This window comes from Tamandua tetradactyla, chromosome X (assembly GCF_023851605.1).
Source record: "Tamandua tetradactyla isolate mTamTet1 chromosome X, mTamTet1.pri, whole genome shotgun sequence".
In the NCBI taxonomy this organism is placed as follows: Eukaryota; Metazoa; Chordata; class Mammalia; order Pilosa; family Myrmecophagidae; genus Tamandua; species Tamandua tetradactyla.
Window position 1 is genome coordinate 72437874 of NC_135353.1, and position 25877 is coordinate 72463750.

Sequence of the window (25877 nt, forward strand, 5' to 3'; positions counted from 1 at the left end):
AGGAGAAGGAAGGAAATAAAGAGTAGAGAAGAGATAAATTAAATAGAGAACAAAAAACAGCGAGTATTAACAAAAACAAAAGTTGGTTCTTTAAAAAAGATCAATAAAATTGACAAACCTTTACCTAGACAGACAAAGACAAAAAGAGGATAAAAAAGACTAAAATCAGAAATGCAAAGGGGGACATTAATATAAACCCTGCTGAAATAAAACATACAAGAGGATACCGTGGAACAATTGTACAACTTAGATGAAATGGTGAAATTGTTAGAAACACACAAACCATGGAAGAGAAAAAAAAGAAGAAACAGAATACCCCAACAAAAGAATTACTATTAAGAGACTGAATCAGTCATCAAAAACTTCCCAACAAAGAAAACCCCAGGAACAGATGGCTTCACAGAGGATTATGACCAAACATTCTAAGATGACTTAACTTCAATTCTGCTCAAACTCTTCCAAAAAAATGAAGAGAAGGAATCACTCCCTAATTCATTCTACAAGGCCAACCCCACTCTAATATCAAAGCCAGATAAAGATATTACAAGAAAAGAAAACTATATACCGATATCTCTTAAGAATATGGATACCAAAATTCTCAAGAAAATACTAGGAATCTGAATCCAATATCATATTAAAAGAATTATACACTATGATTAAGGAAATTATCCCAAGTACACAAGGGTGGTTCAACATAAGAAAATCAGCTAATGTAATACACCACATTAACAGGGAAAAAACCCCACATGATCATTTCAATTGACCAAGAAAAGGTATTTGACAGTATCCCATATCCTTTTTTGATGAAAACATCTAGAAAATTAAGAACAGAAGGAAACTTCCTCAACATGATAAAGGACATATATGAAAACCAACAGCTAACATCATACTCAATTGGGAAAACCTGAAGGCTTTCCCTGTAAGATCTGTAACCAGACAGGATGCCCACTGTCATCACTGTTATTCAACATTGTACTAAAAGTTCTAGCTAGAGCAGTTAGGTGAGAAAAGAAATGAAAGGCATCCAAACTGGAAAGGAAGAAGTAAAGCTTTCACTATTTGCAATGACATGATACTCTGTATAGAAAGTGCCAAAAAATCTACAACAAACCTACAACAGCTAATAGAAGAGTTCAGAAAAGTAGTAGGGTACAAGATCAACATGTAAAAATCAGCAGTGTTTCTATACACTAGCAATGAGTAATCTGAGAAGGAAATCAAGAAAAAATTTCATTTACAATACCAACTAAAGAATGAAATATCTAGGAACAAATTTACCCAAAGATGTAAAGGACTTGTACTCAGAAAACTAAAACACACTGCTAAAAGAAATAAAAGAAAACCTAAATAAATGGAAGGATATTCTATGTTCACAGATTAGAAAACTAAATATCGTTGATGTCAACTCTACCCCAAATTATTTAAAGACACTATGCAATCCCAATCAAAATTCCAACAGCATACTTTGCAGAAATCAAAAAGCCAATGATCGAATTTATTTGGAAAGGTAAGGATCCCAAATAGCCAAAGACACTATGAAACAGAAAAACAAAGTTGGAGGACTCAGAATTGTTGACTTTAAAGCATATTACAAAGCTACATTGGTTAAAACAGCATGTTATTGGCATAAAAACAGATATACTGACCTATGGAATTGAATTGTAGGCTTAGAAATAGACCTTTATATGTAAGGCCAACTGATCTTTCATAAGAATGACTAGTCCACTCAATTGGGAAAGAGTAGTCTCTTCAACAAATGGTGTTGGGAAAACCAGATATGCATGTGCAAAAGATTAAAAGAGTACCCTTAGCTCACAACATATACAAAAATTAACTCAAAAAGGAACAAAGACCTAAATATAAAATCCAGGACTATAGAACTCCTAGAAGAAAATGTAGGGAAGCATCTCTAGGATCTTATATTAGGCTATCATTTCTTAGACCTTTCACCTAAAAAACAAGCAAAAAAAGAAGAAAAAATAGATAAATGGGACCTCCTCAATATAAAAATGTTTTGTGCATCATAGGACTTCGCCACAAAAGTGAAAAGACAACCTACTAAATGGGAGAAGATATCTTGAAACCACATATTAAATAAGGGTTTAATATCCAGAATATAAAGAAATCCTACAACTCAACAATAAAAAGACAAACAACCCAATTTAAAAATGGGCAAAAGACGTGAATAGACATTTCTCCAAAGATAAACAAATGGCTAAAACCGCACGTGAAAAGATGCTCCCCATCACTAATGACTAGGGAAACAGAAATCAAAACTACAATGACATACCATTACACACCCACTAGAATGGCTACTATCAAAAAACCAGAAAATTACAAGTATTGGAGAGGATGTGGTGAAATAGGAATACTCATTCATTGCTGGTAGGAATGTAAAATAGTATGGCTATGGTGGAAGACAGTTTGGCAGTTCCACAGGAAATTAAGTATAGAATTGTCGTATAACCTGGTAATCCTCCTACTAGGTATACACCCTGACTCAGATATTTGCATACCAATGTTCACAGCAGGATTATCCACAATTGCCAAAAGATGACAACAACACGTGTCCATCAACTGATGAATGGATAAACAAAGTGCAGTATATACATCAAAAGAATACTATTCAGCTGTAAAAACAAATGAAGGGCAGTGTAACGGTGGCTCAGCAGCAGAATTCTTGCCTGCCATGCAAGAGACCCAGGTTTGATTCCTGGAGCCTGTCCACACCAAAAAAAAACAAAAAAAAGGTCTTATGCATGCAGAAACATGGAAGAACCTTGAGTACATTATGGTGAGTGAAATAAGCCAGACACAAAATGACAAATATTAAGATCTCACTGATAAGAACTAATTATTATAAGCAAACTCAGAGTTAGAACCTAGAACATAGGTTTCCAGGGGATAGAACGGCAGTAGAGAAAGGGGTGTTGACGCTTAATTTGTACAGAATTTCTATTTAAGTTGACTGTCAAAGTTTGGAAGTGGATGGTGGTGACTGTAGGACATTATTTTAGTGTAATTAACAGTGTTGAATTATGTATGTGAAAGTGGTTGAAGAGGGAAGTTTTGGGCCATGTATGTTACTAGAATCAAAGTTTAAAAACATGGGACTGTATAACAACAAACCCTGCTGTAGATGATGGACTGAGGTTAATAATACAAGAATTAATACTATTCATGAATGTTCTTTCATGAATCGTAACAACTATACAACATAAATACAAGATGTTATAGGGAGTTATATGGGGAAAAATATACCTATTGTAAACCATGGACTTAATTTAATACTGCTATTTTAGTATTCTTTCATCAACTATAACAACGGTACCACACTAATAAAATGTATCAATAACAGGTAATGTTTCACAGGTCTGTGTACTGAGTGTTTTAATTTAAATAATCCATGTACATTGCTTCACACAGAGCCTAGAATATAGAATCCTCAATAAGTGCTGGCTTACTGTTTTTTAAAAAAGCACAATTAAAAAAAGTGCTTTTATCAATTGTATTAAGTGTTCCACACCAATGCAAGGCGTTGGAGGTAGGGTGGTGTATGGGTATCCTGTATTTTATGCATGTTTATTCTGTAAACCTACAACTTCTCTAATAAAATTGTTTAAAGGGGTAAGGAATAAATTTAAGAGGTGCAAAACTTATACTCTGAAAACTATAAAACATTGTTGAAAGAAATTTAAAAACACTTAAATACAGGGAAAGACATTCAACTTTCCTAAATCAGATGACATAAATTTGAAGATGGTAATACTTCGCAAATTAATGTTCAGATACAACATGATCCTTGCCAACATACCAACTAACATATTGGCAAAAATTGACAAGTTAATCCTAAAATTCATATGGAAATGTATGGGATCCAGAAAAACCAAAGCAAACTTGAAAATAGAACAAAGCCGAAGGACTCCCACTTCCCAATTTCAAAGCTTACTACAATTCTACCTTAATCAAGACAGTGTCATAAAGCCAAACGGATAAATATATCATCAGTGGAACAGAATTAAGATTCCAGAATAAAACCCTCATTATTACGATTAATTTTTCATAAGGGTGCTAAGACTGATTTAATAGGGAAACAAATTTTTTCAATAAATGGTGCTGAGATAACTGAAGATCCATGTGCAATAAAAATGAAGCAAACCCCTATAAATTAACTCAAAATAGAGAAAAACAAACTAAATGCAAGGGGTAAAATCATAAGACTCTTAGAAGAAAAGATAAGGGTAAATCTTCATGACCTTGTGTTAGGAAATGACTTCTTAGCTATGATAACAAATGCCCAAGCCATAAAAGATAAAGCTCATAAACCGAACATCATCAAAATGAGAATCTTTTGTGCTTCAAAAGACACCATCAGAAAAGTGCAAAGGTAAATTTCACAATGAGAGAAAATTTTTCTAAATCATATATTTGATAAAGGACTTGTATGTAGAATATATAGAGAACACTTATAAAATAACACAATTTAAAAATGCACAAGGGGAGACTTCCGGAGAAGACGGCAGCTTAGTAAGACGCGCGGATCTTAGTTCCTCCTCCAGAACAGCTACTAGGGGAGTAGAAACGATACAGAAGAGCTCCCAAAGTCACGACAGAGATCAAAAAGACAGCGTACCCCATCCTGGAACGGCTGGCTGGCTGAGAGAACCCGCTCCGGTGAGATCGCCGAGGGGCGCGGGCTTCACCGGGCGGGGCGGCAAGCGCCCGGAGTCCCTCCCTTCCCCCTTCCCGGGCCAGCTGGGAGAACTGGACAGGCAGTTCCCTCAAGCCGCGGCGGATGGCGCCCACACCACGCGCAGTCCCCCAGACCAACGGAGAGAATTGGACCGGAAATCCCCAGGCAGCGGAGAACGGTGACGGGGTGGGGGGGGGCCCTTCCAAACATATGATTCCCCGGGAACGGTGCACTCTCCCAGGGCCGCGGTGGCTGGCGCCCTCCCGCCACGCTTGGCGCCCCGGACCAACTAGGAAATTCGGACGGGAGCTCTCCCAGGCTGCGGCGGCCGGCGACCCTCCCGCGTTCAGACCCCGGGCCGGCTGGCACTCTTCCAAGCCGTTTCGGCTGGCGAACCTCCCCGACAGCGAGAGTTTTCCAAAGTTAAAGGAGTCACAGCACCTTTTACTGGTGGGACTCACAGACAAACGTGTGCCACGAACGCCACCTACTGGGTAGGATAAGAAAAAAAGAACCCAGAGATTTCACAGAAAAATCTTCCAAACTGTTGGGTCCAACACCCAGGGAAATCTGACTAAATGCCCAGACGCCAGCAGAAGATAACGGATCACGCTCAAAAAATTGAAAATATGGCCCAGTCAAAGGAACAAACCAATAGTTCAAATGAGATACAGGAGCTGGGACAACTAATGCTGAATATACGAACAGAAATGGTAAACCTCTTCAAAAACGAAATCGATAAATTGAGGGAGGACATGAAGAAGACATGGGCTGAACAAAAAGAAGAAATAGAAAAGCTGAAAAAACAAATCACAGAACTTATGGAAGTGAAGGATAAAGTAGAAAAGATGGAAAAAACAATGGATACCTACAATGATAGATTCAAAGAGACAGAAGATAGAATTAGTGATTTGGAGGATGGAACATCTGAATTCCAAAAAGAAACAGAAACTATCGGGAAAAGAATGGAAAAATTTGAACAGGGTATCAGGAAACTCAAGGACGATATGAACCGCACAAACATATGTGTTGTGGGTGTCCCAAAAGGAGAAGAGAAGGGAAAAGGAGGAGAAAAACTAATGGAAGAAATTATCACTGAAAATTTCCCAACTCTTATGAAAGACCTAAAATTACAGATCCAAGAAGTGCAGCGCACCCCAAAGAGATTAGACCCAAATACGCATTCTCCAAGACACTTACTAGTTAGAATGTCAGAGGTCAAAGAGAAAGAGAGGATCTTGAAAGCAGCAAGAGAAAAACAATCCATCACATACAAGGGAAACCCAATAAGACTATGTGTAGATTTCTCAGCAGAAACCATGGAGGCTAGAAGACAGTGGGACGATATATTTAAATTACTAAGAGAAAAACTGCCAACCAAGACTCCTATATCCAGCAAAATTGTCCTTCAAAAATGAGGGAGAAATTAAAACATTCTCAGACAAAAAGTCACTGAGAGAATTTGTGACCAAGAGACCAGCTCTGCAAGAAATATTGAAGGGAGCACTAGAGTCAGATATGAAAAGACAGAAGAGAGAGGTATGGAGAAGAGTGTAGAAAGAAGGAAAGTCAGATACGATATATATAACACAAAAGGCAAAATGGTAGAGGAAAATATTATCCAAACAGTAATAACACTAAATGTCAATGGACTGAATTCCCCAATCAAAAGACATAGATTGGCAGAATGGATTAAAAAACAGGACCCTTCCATATGCTGTCTACAGGAAACACATCTTATACCCAAAGATAAACATAGGTTGAAAGTGAAAGGTTGGGAAAAGATATTTCATGCAAATAACAACCAGAAAAGAGCAGGAGTGGCTATACTAATATCCAACAAGTTAGACTTCAAATGTAAAACAGTCAAAAGAGACAAAGAAGGACACTATATATTAATAAAAGGAACAATTAAACAAGAAGACATAACAATCATAAATATTTACGCACCGAACCAGAATGCCCCAAAATACATGAAGAATACACTGCAAACACTGAAAAGGGAAATAGACACATATACCATAATAGTTGGAGACTTCAACTCACCACTCTCATCAATGGACAGAACATCTAGACAGAGGATCAATAAAGAAATAGAGAATCTGAATATTACTATAAATGAGCTAGACTTAACAGACATTTATAGGACATTACATCCCACAACAGCAGGATACACCTTTTTCTCAAGTTCTCATGGATCATTCTCAAAGATAGACCATATGCTGGGTCACAAAGCAAGTCTCAACAAATTTAAAAAGATTGAAATCATACACAACACTTTCTCGGATCATAAAGGAATGAAGTTGGAAATCAATAAGAGGTGGAGTGCCAGAAAATTCACAAATACGTGGAGGCTCTACAACACACTCTTAAACAACGAGTGGGTCAAAGAAGAAATTGCAAGAGAAATTAGTAAATACCTCGAGGCGAATGAAAATGAAAACACAACATATCAAAACCTATGGGACGCAGTAAAGGCAGTGCTAAGAGGGAAATTTATTGCCCTAAATGCCTATATCAGAAAAGAAGAAAAGGCAAAAACGCAGGAATTAACTGTCCACTTGGAAGAACTGGAGAAAGAACAGCAAACCAATCCCAAAGCAAGCAAAAGGAAAGAAATAACAAAGATTAGAGCACAAATAAATGAAATTGAAAACATGAAAACAATAGAGAAAATCAATAAGACCAGAAGTTGGTTCTATGAGAAAATCAAGAAGATTGATGGGCCCTTAGCAAGATTGACAAAAAGAAGAAGAGAGAGGATGCAAATAAATAAGATCAGAAATGGAAGAGGAGACATAACTACTGACCTCACAGAAATAAAGGAGGTAATAACAGGATACTATGAACAACTTTACGCTAATAAATACAACAATTTAGAGGAAATGGACGGGTTCCTGGAAAGACATGAACAACCAACTTTGACTCAAGAAGACATAGATGACCTCAACAAACCAATCACAAGTAAAGAAATTGAATCAGTCATTCAAAAGCTTCCTAAAAAGAAAAGTCCAGGACCAGATGGCTTCACATGTGAATTCTACCAAACGTTCCAGAAAGAATTAGTACCAACTCTCCTCAAACTCTTCAAAAAAATCGAAGTGGAGGGAAAACTACCTAATTCATTCTATGAAGCCAACATCACCCTCATACCAAAACCAGGCAAAGATATTACAAAAAAAGAAAACTACAGACCAATCTCTCTAATGAATGCAGATGCAAAAATCCTCAATAAAATTCTAGCAAATCGTATCCAACAGCACATTAAAAGAATTATTCATCATGACCAAGTAGGATTCATCCCAGGTATGCAAGGATGGTTCAACATAAGAAAATCAATTAATGTAATACACCATATCAACAAATCAAAGCAGAAAAATCACATGATCATCTCAATTGATGCAGAGAAGGCATTTGACAAGATTCAACATCCTTTCCTGTTGAAAACACTTCAAAAGATAGGAATACAAGGGAACTTCCTTAAAATGATAGAGGGAATATATGAAAAACCCACAGCTAATATCATCCTCAATGGGGAAAAATTGAAAACTTTCCCCCTAAGATCAGGAACAAGACAAGGATGTCCACTATCACCACTATTATTCAACATTGTGCTGGAGGTTCTAGCCAGAGCAATTAGACAAGAAAAAGAAATACAAGGCATCAAAATTGGAAAGGAAGAAGTAAAACTATCACTGTTTGCAGACGATATGATACTATACGTCGAAAACCCGGAAAAATCCACAACAAAACTACTAGAGCCAATAAATGAGTACAGCAAAGTAGCAGGTTACAAGATCAACATTCAAAAATCTGTAGCATTTCTATACACTAGTAATGAACAAGCGGAGGGGGAAATCAAGAAACGAATCCCATTTACAATTGCAACTAAAAGAATAAAATACCTAGGAATATTTAACTAAAGAGACAAAAAACATATATAAAGAAAACTACAAAAAACTGCTAAAAGAAATCACAGAAGACCTAAACAGATGGAAGGGCATATCGTGTTCATGGATTGGAAGACTAAATATAGTTAAGATGTCAATCCTACCTAAATTGATTTACAGATTCAATGCAATACCAATCAAAATCCCAACAACTTATTTTTCAGAAATAGAAAAAACAATAAGCAAATTTATCTGGAAGGGCAGGGTGGCCCGAATTGCTAAAAGCATCTTGAGGAAAAAAAACGAAGCTGGAGGTCTTGCGCTGCCTGACTTTAAGGCATATTATGAAGCCACAGTGGTCAAAACAGCATGGTATTGGCATAAAGATAGATATATCGACCAATGGAATCGAATAGAGTGCTCAGATATAGACCCTCTCATCTATGGACATTTGATCTTTGATAAGGCAGTCAAGCCAACTCACCTGGGACAGAGCAGTCTCTTCAATAAATGGTGCCTAGAGAACTGGATATCCATATGCAAAAGAATGAAAGAAGACCCATCTCTCACACCCTATACAAAAGTTAACTCAAAATGGATCAAAGATCTAAACATTAGGTCTAAGACCATAAAACAGTTAGAGGAAAATGTTGGGAGATATCTTATGAATCTTACAATTGGAGGCGGTTTTATGGACCTTACACCTAAAGCAAGAGCACTGAAGAAGGAAATAAATAAATGGGAACTCCTCAAAATTAAACACTTTTGTGCATCAAAGAACTTCATCAAGAAAGTAGAAAGACAGCCTACACAATGGGAATCAATATTTGGAAACGACATATCAGATAAAGGTCTAGTATCCAGAATTTATAATGAGATTGTTCAACTCAACAACAAAAAGATAGCCAACCCAATTACAAAATGGGAAAAAGACTTGAATAGACACCTCTCAGAGGAGGAAATACAAATGGCCAAAAGACACATGAAGAGATGCTCAATGTCCCTGGCCATTAGAGAAATGCAAATCAAAACCACAATGAGATATCATCTCACACCCACCAGAATGGCCATTATCAACAAAACAGAAAATGACAAGTGCTGGAGAGGATGCGGAGAAAGAGGCACACTTATCCACTGTTGGTGGGAATGTCAAATGGTGCAACCACTGTGGAAGGCAGTTTGGCGGTTCCTCAAAAAGCTGAATATAGAATTGCCATACGATCCAGCAATACCATTGCTGGGAATCTACTCAAAGGAATTAAGGGCAAAAACTCAAACAGACATTTGCACACCAATGTTTATAGCAGCGTTATTTACAATTGCAAAGAGATGGAAACAGCCAAAATGTCCATCAACAGACGAGTAGCTAAACAAACTGTGGTATATACGTACGATGGAATATTATGCAGCGTTAAGACAGGATAAACTTATGAAGCATGTAATAACATGGATGGACCTAGAAAACATTATGCTGAGTGAGTCTAGCCAAAAGCTAAAAGACAAATACTGTATGGTCCCAATGATGTGAATCGACACTCGAGAATAAACTTGGAATATGTCATTGGTAACAGAGTTCAGCAGGAGTTAGAAACAGGGTAAGATAATGGGTAATCGGAGCTGATGGAATACAGACGGTGCAATAGGACTAGATACAAAAACTCAAAAATGGACAGTACAATAATACCTAATTGTAAAGTAATCATGTTAAAATACTGAACGAAGCTGCATCCGAGCTATAGGTTTTTGTTTTGTTTTGTTTTGTTTGTTTTGTTCTTATTATTATTACTTTTATTTTTTTTCTCTATATTAACATTCTATATCTTTTTCTGTTATAATGCTAGTTCTTCTAAACCGATGCAAATGTACTAAGAAACGATGATCATGCATCTATGTGATGATGTTAAGAATTACTGATTGCATATGTAGAATGGTATGACGTCTAAATAAAAAAAAAAAAAAGGTCAGCACAATACTGCCTAATTGTAATGTAATTATCTTGGAACGCTGAATGAAGCTGCATCTGATCTATAGTTTTTTGTTTGTTTGTTTTGTTTTTTTTCTCTTATATATTTTTGTACTTTTTATTTTTATTTGTGTTTTCTCTCTGTGTTATCACTTTATTTCTTTTTCTGTTGTAGTGCTATTTCTTTCTCTAAATCGATTTATATGTACTGAGAAATGATGACCATACACCTATGTGATGATATTAAGAATTACTGATTGCATATGTAGAATGGATTGATTTCTATTGTTGTGTTAGTTAATTTTTTTAATTAATAAAAAAAAAAAAAAAAAAAAAGACAGCCAACCCAATTACAAAATGGGAAAAAGACTTGAACAGACACCTCTCAGAGGAGGAAATACAAATGGCCAAAAGGCACATGAAGAGACGCTCAATGTCCCTGGCCATTAGAGAAATGCAAATCAAAACCACAATGAGATATCATCTCACACCCACCAGAATGGCCATTATCAACAAAACAGAAAATGACAAGTGCTGGAGAGGATGCGGAGAAAGAGGCACACTTATCCACTGTTGGTGGGAATGTCAGATGGTGCAACTGCTGTGGAAGGCAGTTTGGCGGTTCCTCAAAAAGCTGAATATAGGACTTCCGGAGAAGATGGCGGCTTAGTAAGACGCGCGGGTCTTAGTTCCTCCTCCAGAAAAGCAACTAAAGAAACAGAAAAAATACAAAACAGCTCCCGGAGTCACGACAGAGACCAAAAAGACAGCGTACCCCATTCTGGAACAGCTGAACGGGCAGGGAGAATCTGCTGCGGTGAGATACCCGAGGGGCGCGCGTTTTCCCGGCCGGGGCGGCTGGCGACTGGGGTCCCCTCCACGCACGTGGCTCCCCGGTCTGACTGGGAACGTTGGATAGCGGGGCCCTCCCGTCACGCTTGGCGTTTCGGGCCAGCTGGGCAATTAGGACCGGCACTCTCCCAAGCCGCGGCAGCCAGCGACCCCCACCTCCACGCGCGGTTTCCCGGGCGACTGCCGTGCAGACAGACGAGCGCCACGAGCGCCACCTACTGGGCAGGAAAAGAAAAACAGAGCCCAGAGATTTCACAGAAAAAGCTTTCAACCAGCTGGGTCCCACACCCAGGGAAATTTGATGAAATGCCCAGACACCAGCAGAAAATAATGGATGATGCTCGGAAAATTGAAGATATGGCCCAGTCAAAGGAACAAACCAATAGTTCAAATGAGATACAGGAGCTGAGACAACTAATGCTGACTATACGAACAGAAATGGAAAAACTCTTCAAAAACCAAATCAATAAATTGAGGGAGGACATGAAGAAGACATGGGCTGAACAAAAAGAAGAAATAGAAAATCTGAAAAAACAAATCACAGAACTTATGGGAGTGAAGGACAAAGAAGAAAAAATGGAAAAAACAATGGATACCTACAATGGTAGATCTAAAGAGACAGAAGCTACAATTAGTGAACTGGAGGATGGAACATCTGAATTCCAAAAAGAAACAGAAACTATAGGGAAAAGAATGGAAAAACTTGAGCAGGGGATCAGGGAACTGAATGACAATATGAAGCGCACAAATATACGTGTTGTGGGTGTCCCAGAAGGAGAAGAGAAGGGAAAAGGAGGAGAAAAACTAATGGAAGAAATTATCACTGAAAATTTCCCAACTCTTATGAAAGACCTAAATTTGCAGATCCAAGAAGTGCAGCGCACCCCAAAGAGAATAGACCCAAATAGGCATTCTCCAAGACACTTACTAGTTAGAATGTCAGAGGTCAAAGAGAAAGAGAGGATCTTGAAAGCAGCAAGAGAAAAACAATCCATCACATACAAGGGAAACCCAATAAGACTATGTGTAGATTTCTCAGCAGAAACCATGGAAGCTAGAAGACAGTGGGATGATATATTTAAATTACTAAAAGAGAAAAACTGCCAACCAAGACTCCTATATCCAGCAAAATTGTCCTTCAAAAATGAAGGAGAAATTAAAACATTTATAGACAAAAAATCACTGAGAGAATTTGTGACCAAGAGACCAGCTCTGCAAGAAATACTAAAGGGAGCACTAGAGTCAGATACAAAAAGACAGAAGAGAGAGGTATGGAGTAAAGTGTAGAAAGAAGGAAAGTCAGATATGATATATATAATACAAAAGCCAAAATGGTAGAGGCAAATATTATCCAAACAGTAATAATACTAAAAGTTAATGGACTGAATTTCCCAATCAAAAGACATAGAATGGCAGAATGGATTACGACCCAGCAATACCACTGCTAGGTATCTACTCAAAGGACTTAAGGGCAAAGACACAGACGGACATTTGCACACCAGTGTTTATAGCAGCATTATCTACAATTGCAAAGAGATGGAAACAGCCAAAATGTTCATCAACAGACGAGTGGCTAAACAAACTGTGGCGTATACCTACGATGGAATATTATGCAGCTTTAAGACAGACTAAACTTATGAAGCATGTAATAACATGGATGGACCTAAAGAACATTATGCTGAGTGAGTCTAGGCCAAAACTAAAGGACAAATACTGTAAGGTCCCACTGATGTGAACCGACATTCAAGAATAAACTTGGAATATGTCATTGGTAACAGAGTCCAGCAGGAGTTAGAAACAGGGTAAGATAATGGGCAATTGGAGCTGAAGGGATACAGACTGTGCAACAGGACTAGATACAAAAACTCAAAAATGGACAGCACAATAATACCTAATTGTAAAGTAATCATGTTAAAACACAGAATGAAGCTGCATCTGAGCTATAGGTTTTTGGGTTTTTTTTGTTTGTTCGTTTGTTTTTGTTTTTTTTGTTTTTGTCTGTCTGGTTGTTTGTCTTTTTTTTTACTATTGTTATTACTTTTATTTTTTTTCTCTATATTAACATTCTATATCTTTTTCTGTTGTGTTGCTAGTTCTTCTAAACCAATGCAAATGTACTAAGAAACGATGATCATGCATCTATGTGATGATGTTAAGAATTACTGATTGCATATGTAGAATGGTATGATTTCTAAATGTTGGGTTAATTTCTTTTTTTTTCTTTTTTTCCATTAATTAATAAAAAAAGAAGAAAAAAAATGCACAAGGAATCTGAATAGGATATTTCTCCAAAGAAGATATACAAATGGTCCAGTAAGCACATGAAAAATGCTCAGCATCAATAGCCATCAAGGACATGCAAACTAAAACACCCAGAGAGAGACCATTTCACACCGTCTAGGATGGCTGTAATCAAAATGTCAGACAATAACAAGGGTTGGGGGGAATTATAGAGAAATTGGAACTCTTAAACACTGCTGATTTGGAAATGTGAAATGGTGCAGCCACTCTGAAAAACAGTCTGGTAGTTCCTCAAAAGGTTAATTATGAACTTACCATATGAACCAGCAATCCCACTCTTACCTACATACCCAAGAGAGATGAAAGCATATATTCACATAAAAACTTAACACAAATGTTCACAAAAGCATTATTCACAATAGCTAAAAGGTGGAAAGAGTCCAAACAACCATCAACTGATAAATGGATAAACAAAGCACAGTACATCCATACAATGCATTATTATTTAGAAGTAAAAAATAAATGAGGTACTGATACATGCTATAACATAGATGATTCTTGAAAAAGAATATACTAAATGAAAGAAGCCAGTCATAAAGAACCACATGTTGTACATTTGATTCAAATGAAATGTCCATAATAGGCAAATCTACAGATACAGAAAGGTGTCTGACTAGAGCTGGGGTAGTCGGAGGAATTAGGAGTGATGGCTCAGGCGTATATAATTTATTTTTGGAATAATGAAAATGTCCTAAAATTGACAGTAATGATGGATGTACAACCCTGTGACTATACTAAAAGTCATTCACTATATACTTTAAATGGGTGAATTGCATGGTGTTTGAAATGTATCTCAGTGAGGCTATTAAAAAAAAGAGACAGAAAAATTGAAAAAAAAAAAGTGCCCATATCCTTTAGAGGTATATAGTGAAATACGACAGTTGAAATTATGTAACATTTATATGATGGCTTGAAGCTGTTATGTAACCCAGAAAAGACCATGTTTTTTTTTGGATCATTCCTGTGGATGCAGACCAATTGTAGGTGGTACCTTTTGATTAGGTTATTTCAAATGAGGAGTTGCTCCGAGGAGGGTCAATAATCCTTTTACTGGAGTACTTTATAAGAGATGACTTTAAGAGAAGCTCACAGAGAGCAAAGGCCGCAGAGAAGCTAAGAGAGGACCCACAGCAGCTCAGAGAGGAAGCCACTGGAACCAGAAGCTAAAAGCAACAAAATCTGACAGCAAATGACCAGCAGATACTGGCCATGTACCTTCCAACGTGACAGAGGTCCTGGATGCCAGCAGCCTTTCTTCAGAGTTCAGGTATTATCCTGTGGATATCTTGAGTTTGACATTTATAATGGCCCAAGAACTGTAAATTGTAAGCTAATGAATCCCCACTGTTAAAAGGCAATCCATTTCTGGTATATTGCATTCCAGAAGCTTTAGCAAAATGAAACAATTTGGTATTTGCTTCAAAATAATTGCAGGATATAAAAGAGTAGAAATATAGAGATCAAGCTGGGTGATAGGTACATGGGGGTTCATTGTAGTATTCTACTTTTGTATGTTTGATATATTCTCACAAGCTTGTAGTCTGGCTTCCTATGGTCTGGGGAATTTCAGGCACAGAACTGAGATTAAGCTGGTCCCAGACAAACAGTACCCCATATACCTGTGAGACACAAATGAACATCTTCTACACAGGGAGGTATCATTTTAGTCTCCAAATTACTTCTACAAATAATATTCTAAATGTGCAGCACACAATCAAGGAAAACCAGGTATGTCAAGAAATGAGAAATAAGCAGAAAAAAGTAGGCAATTACAGACAATTATGCTTGAGTCATCCCCAGAGAACCTCTTTGGTTGCTCGATATGGCCTCTCTAAGCCAACTCAGCAGGTGAATTCACTGCCCTCCCTCCATGTGGGACATGAATCCCAGGGGTGTAAATCTCCCTGGCAACGTGAGTCAGAAACCCTGGGATAAGCCAGGACCCAGCATTAAGAGACTGAGAAAGCCTTATTGACCAAAAGAGGGAAGAGAGAAATGAGACAAAATAAAGTTTCAGTGGATCGGAGATTTCAAACAGAGTCAAGAGGTTACCCTGGAAGTTATTCTTATGAATTAAATAGATGTTTCATTTTAGTTTATGGTGTATTGGAGCGGCTAGAGGGAAGTAACTGAAACTGTTGAGCTGTGTTCCAGTAGCTTTAATTTGAAGATGACTATACAACTATACAGCTTATACAATGTGACCATGTGATTGTGAAAACCTTGTGTCTGATGCTCCTCTTATCCAAGGTATGGACAGGTAAATATAAAAATAAGAATAAAAAATAAATAAACAATGGGGGGGCAAAGGGTAAAAAATTGGGTAGACTGAAATACTGGTGGTCAATGACAGGGAGGGATAAGGGATGTGGGATGAATGAGTTCTTTTTTTTTCTCTTTATTTCTTTTTCTGGAGTGATGCAAATGTCCTAAAAATGAACATGGTGATGAATATATAACCATGTGATGATCTTTTAAGCCACTGGTTGTATAATATGGTTGGACCATGTGGTAGTTAGATTCAGCTGTCAACTTGGCCAGTTCTGTTGCTGTGCACATAAACCAATGGTATGTGAACCTCATCTGTTGCTCATTACATCTGCAGTCGGCTAAGAGGTGTGCCTGCTGCAATGAATGATGTTTGAGTTAACTGGCTGGTGCTTAAATGAGAGACTCAACATATAGCACAGCCAAAGCAGATCAGCATACCTCATCTCAACACTTGCAGCACAGCCCAGGCCTTTGGAGATGCAGAAAGAAATCACCCCCAGGGAAAGTTGTTGGAACCCAGAGGCCTGGACAGAAGGCCAGCAGAGACCACCCTGTGCCTTTCCACATAAGAAAGAACCTCAGATGAAAGTTAGCTGCCTTTCCTCTGAAGAACTAACGAAATAAATCCCCTTTTATTAAAAGCAAATCTGTCTCTGGCGTGTTGCATTCTGGCAGCTAGCAAACTAGAACAGACTGTATGGGTAAGAAGATTTCCCATTAAAAATATTTTAAAATTTTTTTTAAAAATTAAAAAATAAAATAGTAGGCAAATGAAACAAACCCACAAAAAGTTCAGATATTGGAACTGTCAGGCAGATTATAAAACAATGATTACTGAGCTTAAAGAAATAAAACACAGACTTGAAATGATAAAAAGTAACAGTAAAACAGCAATGAGAAAGATCTCTACATATGTAATGATCTGCAAGAGTTATTAAAAAGAAAAAGCAACATACAGAACAGTATATTTAGTGTGCCACCTTTTATGTAAAGGTTTGTGGGAAGGCAAATACATATATACTTTTATTTGTGAAAGGAAAACTGGATAAAAAAAACAAAAAGTAATCAAAATAGTTACTTATAGGCAGAAGAAGAGAACAGACGGAAGAGGTAAGGAGGGTAGTAAGATTTCCAGTTTGAAATCTGGAATCATGTAAATATTTTACATATTCAAAGAATAAAATTAAAGAAAAAAGAAAAAAGCAATCCCTAAAACATGAAAACAAACTGAAACAAATGTACCTATCTTGACTCTTAGTAGGATTTAGTCCAGGGGGATAAAGAACTAAAAACACTAAACACTTTCTCTAGTAGCCTCAGTAGTAGTAGTAATATGAGTATTATTAATTTGAATCAATTTTTTGTATATTACACAATAAATCAAGCAAGTATTATGAGACAAGAAAAGGGAAGGAAAAAAGAGGAAGAGTAATCAGTAAACCACAAAACTATATATATAGACTTTCAAATTTTCTATGTACTTAAAAAACATAATTATTTACTCAGATATTAAAATCAATTGATATGTTTTTGAAAGCTATAATATTACTTTTTTCACCACCTGGTTTTATTTTGTTTTCTCATGGGCAGGCACCAGGAATTGAACCCAGGTCTCCAGCATGGCAGGCGAGTACTCTGCCTGCCACATGGCCTGCCCACCACCTGGTTTTTTACCACATTTTAAAACTTCTTCTCTTGTCATTCTGTAATTAAGCCCAGTGCCTCTTGACCTCCATCGTATATCAGAATTATTTTATTAAAAAAGCAGATCCTGGATGTCACTCAGAATTAGTAAATCAGAATCTGAGGATGGAAGATACTCTGGGCAATTCAGGGAATTCTGGGCAAGTCAGGGAAGAATCACTGCTCTGGCCCTACAAATCTACTTCAAGTTCCTCAAACATGACATATTCTACCACAGGGGTCAGCAAATCACAGCCCATGGCCCAAACAGAGCTCAACACTTGATTCTATAAATAAAGTTTTAATGGGACACAGCCATGCTCTTTTGTTTAAGCACTGTCTATGACTGCTTTCAAGTTACAAGGCAAAGTTAAGTAGTCTTAACAGAGATAACAGCGCCTGCAAAGCCTAAAATATTTACTATCTGGCCTTCTACAGAGTTTGCTGACCCCTGCTCTAAACTATCTTTGCTCTATGCCTTTGCACCTTTGCTCAAATACTGCTCCTGTCTTGGCAAGCTCACATTCATCCTTAGAAACTCTTATTAGCATCACTTCTGCAGTACCTGAACTGGGTTAGCATTTCTGATATATTTTTTCATTGTCCCCTGTACCGTCCCCATTACATTGCTCTTCATACTTTATCTTAGATGTCTGTTTGATGACTGCCTCCACAGCTAGACTGTAGCTTTATACAGGAAACACCCAGATTTGTCTTGTTCACTAGTGTGGTTCATTGTATGCATATATAAAACAATATTAATGAATATTTCCCCCACCCTGTACAGTTTTTCCCCATCTTGTCATATTTTTCAATGTTTCAGCCTGTTAAAGGAATTGTGAATCTGGATTCCATCAACGTATTATTTGTAATCCCACTCTGCTGTGGGATTTGTAATCCCACATCCCAAATGTGTAGATCATCTACACATTTGATATGCCCACCATTCAAATTCTTCTTCCACAAGTCATTGATAATACTGGAAAGTTAGGCTGAGAATAAAATACTGTGAAGAACCCACACACATCAATACTGATATCAACTCACTAAATCAGCAGTTTTTGGCTAAGAATCCAACATATACTATTATTTATCCTACATTTACTGTTATTTCTACAAGGATCTTATGAGAGTGTTCACTTCTATAAAGGCTTTCCTTGTCTGGCACCACCTCCACCCAAGGAGAATTGAATTAATCACTCTCCCATTTTCCCTACAACTGCACCTTTTCTCACTTCACCACACTGTACCATAGTAATTTATTACAAGTCTGTCTCTGCTGCAAGCCCAAACTCTTCAAGGGTAGAGACTTCCTTAACTTTGAATCCCCAGAACCCCCCAACACAAAACTTAGTCGGTATTCAAAATATAAAAAATTGCTGAATACATCTTGCAATTCAAACACACTACATTTGTGCCATTACCTATTTCTGCCATCATGGTATTTCTATATAAAATTTTAAAATCCTTTATATAGCCTTACCTGCAGAAAGGAAACAGCATAACTCAATAAAGCAGGGTGATGAACTAAATTTAAACTGTTTTTATATTCTGCTATTCCAGCTTCTTCTAGAATTTTGGGATCAATATGTATTCCTTTATGGCAGAGAACTTTCTGGAAAGGTTTGGACGTCCATAGACAACCAACCATGGTTGTCAAATAGTGGTTAAATTCTTGATAGGTCTTGCTGTTGAAATTGAACTCTGATTTTGCCTATTGGAAAAGGAAAAAAAAAGGTGACTATATTCTATTCTCCTTTTCCTTATCCTCAACTAGTCATATGTGACTATAATTAATTTTTAAACAATGGTAATTGTGGCAGATTGAGTTATGTATTCCAGAAAAAATCACATTCTTACTCTTAATCTGAATTCCTGTGGGTGTGAACCTATTATAAGTAGGTCCTCTTGAGGATGCTATTCTTACTTAAAATGTGGCCCAACTGAATGAGGGTGGGCCTTAATCTGGATTACTGGAGACTTTATAAAGAGAAAGCTAACAAGGAGGAGCCAGAAGCAGGAAGTCAATTGGAACCCAGAAGACAAAGGAGAGGACATCATCATGGGACATGAGGCAAAGGTGCAAACTAAAGAACGCCAAGGTTTGCAGCAAGCCAGCACCAAAATACTACTGAACCCGAGAGGAATCAAGCCTGCTAGTCTCCAAAACCGTTAGACAACAAATTCCTATTGTGTCGTAATTGCCATAGCAACCTGGCAAACTAAGACAGTGATTTAACACAGAAGTTTATTATCCATACCTTTTGTACTAACTCATTTTTCTTTGCAGCAGTCAAATTTTTATGATACCTAAATGGAAGGAGTAAGAAGGAAACTTTTAAAGTTAAATGCCTTTGAAAGCTAAACATAAACAAAAGTATACATTTTAAATGTAAATATATGCAAATGTGTAGATAGGTAAAACTCCAGTTGTCTCCTTAAAGTTTTATCCTTTTGTGGTACATTCTCCTCAAAGACTAAAAATCTGAAAAGAGGTTCAGTATTCAGTTGTACATTTAAGATGGGCACTTACCTATACGTATTATACCTCTATACAAAAGAAACAACAATGAAAGAAGTGCTTCTAATGCTTCACTATTAAAAAATTACTGATTTTTGAATAGAGTTTCTGTTTGGGGTGATGAAAAAGTTTTGGTAATGGATGGTGATGTTGGTAGCACAATATTGGGAATGTAATATCACTGAATTGCATACATGAAAGTGGCTAAAATGGGAAATCTTGTGTTGTATATATGTCACTACGATAAAATTTAAAACCTAACTCCTCAAGAAAAAAACTAATCAAGGTTCAAAAGCAGTCAGATGCTGATATAGAATATTTTTTCTTAATGTGAGAAAAAAGGTGTATCAGAAAGGACAAAAGGGAAATTTAGAAATGCAATTTTCTCCTTGACTGAGAACTATAATTAAGTTACAAAACATTTTAACCTTGAGATAGTCATACAAGTTATGTCAAAAGAATCTACAGTTGTAGTTATCATTTAAAAATACACAGTATCATTTCTGAAAAGAGTAATTTCAGCCCACAAGTGAAAGAATTAGGAGATCAGCCAGTAATGATTTTATTTTCCAGAAAATATTCTCTTTTTACCAGAGAAGCTATGTAAACCTATACCAGTTGTTAGTACATGACTAATTTTTTATAAGACACAGCTATTAGAATTGACAATGTACAGCAAAAGTACCACTGGGCAAAAGATCCTTATCTATGAAAACTTTTATTCCATATTGCTCACAATGACATTTTTTTTTCTTTGTATGCTGTACGGTGGAGGTTACATTTCATTCTTTTTCCATGTGAGTATTCCGTTATTGCAGAACCATTTGTTGAATTTTTCTTTTTGTTTATTTTTTCATTTGTTTGTTTTTGGGAAGTATATAGGCCGGGAATCAAACCCGGGTCTCCTGCATGGCAGGCAGGAATTCTACCACTGAACTACCCTCGCACCCCCTTACAAGGACATTTTGAAAATGACACAACTATCATAGCTTCACATTAGAAGGTCATGCCTAAAAGAAAGTCATCTTTCCTATTTCCATAGGCCCCTGGGAGCAAATAATAAGAATTTTTACCAAATTATAGTTGAAAAAAAATGAAGATGGAATTATCACGTACTAATTCATAAAATGGTCAAAAGGTTTTGTACCTGTGCATAATGTAACAGATCTGGTTCAGGATACTGGAATCCAGGCTGAGGAGTGCTGGATAGAAGATCCCAGGAGGAAACAACACCACTAATGGAAGGTTATAATTTATATACGTGTCACATACCTTTTGGGAAGAATAATAACGTCAGCATTTGTGTGTTATATGTATATATACATAAATTTGCCAGAACCCCGCAACCAAGTTCACCCAAAGAATCATCAGTGTAAGATAAACAATAATATAACATTAGGTTAAGGACTGCTCAGTTCACAAATACAGTAAGACAGCCACAAGCCTACTTAAAAATATACTTCAGGTGGGCCACAGTGGCTCAGCAGGCACAATTCTTGCCACCCATGTCAGAGACCTGGGTTTGATTCCCAGTACCTGCCCATGCAAAAAAAATTTTTAAATTAAAAAAAAATGTGTATATATATATATATATATATATACACACACACATACACACACACACACTTCAGCATACATCAATCTTTACAATGGGGCATTATTCTAGAAGACCATTATTCAATTCTTTAATATTTTTTTTCTAGAGGAGCTTAGAGTTGGGGGTGGAGGGCAGGGAAATAGAGTAAAGGAAAGGAGCATAACTTTCTCCTTAAGTTCCATAAACACTTATTTATCATTTTACATAGCTGTCAACCTGGAAAAGAAAGGAGTATTCTTCAAAGCAAATGTAATACAAGATAGCTATTAGTGAAGGGAGGAAACAAGGAAAAAATTGAAATTAATGGGTACTTTCTGGATAATAGCTCAGCTCTGTCCTGGTCTAATACCATAAGACAATGGTCAAATGCCATAAGAAAACAGAAGAGAAATGGAAAAATAAGGCAGCAAAAAAGTTGGGAGTGGAAATCTGAAGAAACAAGAAGGTATTTTTGGTTTTTGCCAACGGTTGGGATGGGAAATGGATAAGGAAAAGTGATGCCAGAGACAAACTTCTGTTTAGGGCCAGCATTTTTATAGGTGAATGTCTATTAAAGGTGTACCTGGAGAAGAAAAGAGGCCTTTGTTTGCCCACTGTGCTTTATGAAAGTCAATTATCTAAGCAAGAACACAATCCTTACCTTCAAAATGTATAGCTTCCTTTAACTATGCTACTAATAAGGTCACAGCCCAACTTAATGGTTGAACATAAAATTTAAATCATAGGCCAGGCAAATGAACACTCACTATAAGAATCTAAATAGGGAAAATGAGATGTTTATTACCTTCTCATAGAAATCCAAAATAAAGTGCAGCAAGAAAGTACTGTTGCTCTCCAAGCGCATTGCAGTAGTGGACAACCACCCTACATAGTCAATCAGTTCAGACACGGAATTCATGGATCCACCTAAAGTTGTCTCTCTGTGATAAGAAACCATGACATTCAGATTCATATTAGCAAAAGTACTCACAATTTCCAAACTAAATCTGGAAAATGTAGAGCAAAAAGTTGATAGGCATTTCAGAAAACTCTTCCAATCCATAATTCACCTTTTTTTAAAGCCATAGTCATTGAACTTAAAACAACACTTAGTCCTCTAGGGAACCATTAAGATAAATTCATAGAATATCCTCAGCACCTAGACTCTACAAGCAAATACCAGAGAAAGAAAGGATTAAGCTCCAGACAGACTTTAGATAATGTTACAATGTCCAGGGACCAGCTATTCAGCATATTATTACAGTCCACTGATTTATAAGCATTGAACCCTGGAAATTCTTGAGGGATATATATGTAAAAACCACTGGAAAATAGGTATATTCCATTAAAAGTAAGGGAAAAAAGAGCTCATGACAATGTTATATGAAAAATTCAGAATAAAATCTGGCAAGGGACAAAATAATAAACTAGAAAAACATGAGAACCATTTAATCCCCTTCAAACCACATAGTAGCTTAAAAGGATAAACTTTAAAATGATTGGGGAACTGTTTTCTATGATGTCAGTAACACTGCAATAAATACACTGATTGAAGCTTAAAATATACAAATCAAAACCCAGATCTGTCTGAATTCCTAAGCTAAAGTGTTTAAAAATACATATTTTCTCTCTAATTTGAGTGGAATTCAATTCAAATCTAGGTAGCCAACAGTGGCTGTGAACAAGGGAAAAAGGAATACTATATGGTTTTGGAGCTTTAGAGATAATGATCACTCTACCACTACCTATCACCATGATGGTTCAGCCACAGCAAGCAGAAAAGGAGAAAGAGACAATTCAAACAGGTGGCAACACCCATATGGTCAGCTGGCTATTTGCAAAACTATACTTTACGATTTGGGGGAAGACTTAGCAAATAAATCTGAAATAATCTGAAACAATGGTAATTTACTGGGAACAGTCCCCTTTGAAGCATTCCTCCACAGAATGCTATTGGCATAACGGATGAAACAATTCACTATCCAGGACTGCCTCCCACTCCCTACCCACTGCAGCACATTTAGCATCCATGGCTCCAACCTACTAAATGACGGTAGCACCCTCTTTCCAGTTACTGTGACAATCAAAATTGTCCCCTGAAACATTGCTGAAGATACGGCATTACAACCTTACTTCCAAAATAGAATGAATTACTGATGGCTTAAGAGCTAACTGTATTATATAATACAAGTGTTACAACAAAAAGGTTATCTACCTGGACTTTGAGTTGGAATCCTTTATTGGATAAGACTGCAGTATTATCTTCCTTGGAGAGGGTCAAGAGTTTTTCCATGTATAGGCAGAAGGGTTTGCATTAAGTATGCACATACTTTCCATAAAGTATGATTTTTAAGAAGGATTTTGGGGGATACTCTTTGCCAGGTATAGAAAACTCCATTCTATTCCTGGATTCCTAGGAATTTTATCATTAATGAGTGTGAAATTTTAAAAATGATCTTTCTTCATTTGAAACAATCTCACATATTTTTTCTTTTAATTTGATAACAAGATGAGTATTTAATACATTTTAATGTACAACTATTTCCAAACTGTGGAGACAAATCTAACTAGAGTATGATGTATTATTATTTAAAAGCATACTGCTACGTACAGTTGGAAAATTTTAATATCAGTGCTTATAAGTGAGATTGTTCTGTGATTTTTCTTTCTCATTTGTTCTAGTTTGGCTATCAAGGTTCTTCTAGTATCATAAAATGAGTTGGGGCATGTTCTCTTATTATTTTCTGCAACAGTTTATACGAGATTGGAATGATCTGTTCTTTGAATGCTTTGAAGAAACTGCTTATAAAACCATTGGAGCTGGTGGCTCAGTAGGCAGAGTTCTCGCCTGCCATGCCAGAGACCTGAATTCGATTCCTGGTGGCTCTTCATGCAAAAAAAAAAAAAAAAAAGCCATTGGGGCTGAATTTTTAATGGGCAGATTTTTTTTTTAAACATAACATACAAAAACAAACATTCTTACCATATTCTTGGTATATAATCAGTAACTCATAACATCATCACATAGTTGTATATTCATCACCAGGATCATTTCTTAGAACATTTGCATCAATTTAGAAAAAGAAAAAAGAAAAAAAACTCATACATACCATACCCTTACTCCTCCCTCTCATTCCCTGCTAGTATTTCCATCTACCCAATATATTTTACCCTTTGTTTCCCCTATTATTTTCCTATACCCCTTATCACTCCCTTTCATGAATAACCAGCATTTCAATCTACTATGTTTATTTTATTTGTTCCCCCTATTATTTATTTTTAATCCATATGTTTTACTCGTCTGTCAATAAGGTAGATAAAAGGAGCATCAGACACAAGGTTTTCACAATCACACAGTCACATTGTGAAAGCTATATCCTTATACAATCATCTTCAAGAAACATGGCTACTGCAATACAGCTCTACATTTTCAAGCACTTCCCTCCAGCCTCTCCAATATACCTTAAATAAAAAGGTGAGATTTATATAATGCATATGAATAACCTCCAGGATAAGCTTTCAACTTTGCTTGAAATCTCTCAGCCATTGAGACTTTGCTTTGTCTCATTTCTCTCTTCCCCCTTTTGGTCGAGGTTTTCTCAATCCCTTGGCGCTGAGTCCCAGTTCATGCTAGGATTTCCGTCCCAGGTTTCCAGGAAGGCCCACACCCCTGGGAGTCATGTCCCACGTAGAGAGGGAGAGGGCAGTGAGTCTGCGTGGCGTGTTGGCTGAGAGAGAGAGTCCATATCTGAGCAACAGAAGAGGTTCTCTGGGGATGACTCTTAGGCCTAATTTTAAGTAGGCTTAGCCAATCCTTTGCGGGGATAAGTTTCATATGAACAAACACCAAGATTGAGGGCTCGGCCTATTGCTTTGGCTGTCCCCATTGCTTGTGAGAACATCAGGAATTCTCCATATGATGAAGTTGAATTTTCCCCCTTTCTCACCATTCCCCCAAGGGAACTTTGCAAATACTTTTTAATTCACTGTTCAAATCGCTCTGGGATTTAACAGGGTATCACTCTGGACAAACCTACAAACTCTTATGCTCTACTCAAGGTTCCATGTACTTATGGTATTCAATGAAACTGTTCACATAAGTTACATTAGGAAATGCACTAGTCAAA

The 25877-nt window shown here is 36.9% G+C and overlaps 1 protein-coding gene across 1 annotated transcript in view; it reads right to left on the minus strand.

The window, feature by feature from the left end:
• The window catches only part of LOC143670731 (centromere protein I-like), a 42541-nt gene extending 20937 nt beyond the window's left edge, over positions 1 to 21604 (minus strand). The window contains exons 1-3 of the mRNA XM_077145666.1: positions 21322 to 21604; positions 19915 to 19963; positions 19137 to 19367 (exon numbers count right to left, since the gene is read on the minus strand). Of these exons, the coding sequence (XP_077001781.1) occupies positions 19137 to 19367; positions 19915 to 19963; positions 21322 to 21329 (288 nt within the window). The 5' untranslated portion in view covers positions 21330 to 21604. The remainder of the gene's footprint in view (positions 1 to 19136; positions 19368 to 19914; positions 19964 to 21321) is intronic.
• Positions 21605 to 25877: the final 4273 nt, after the last annotated feature.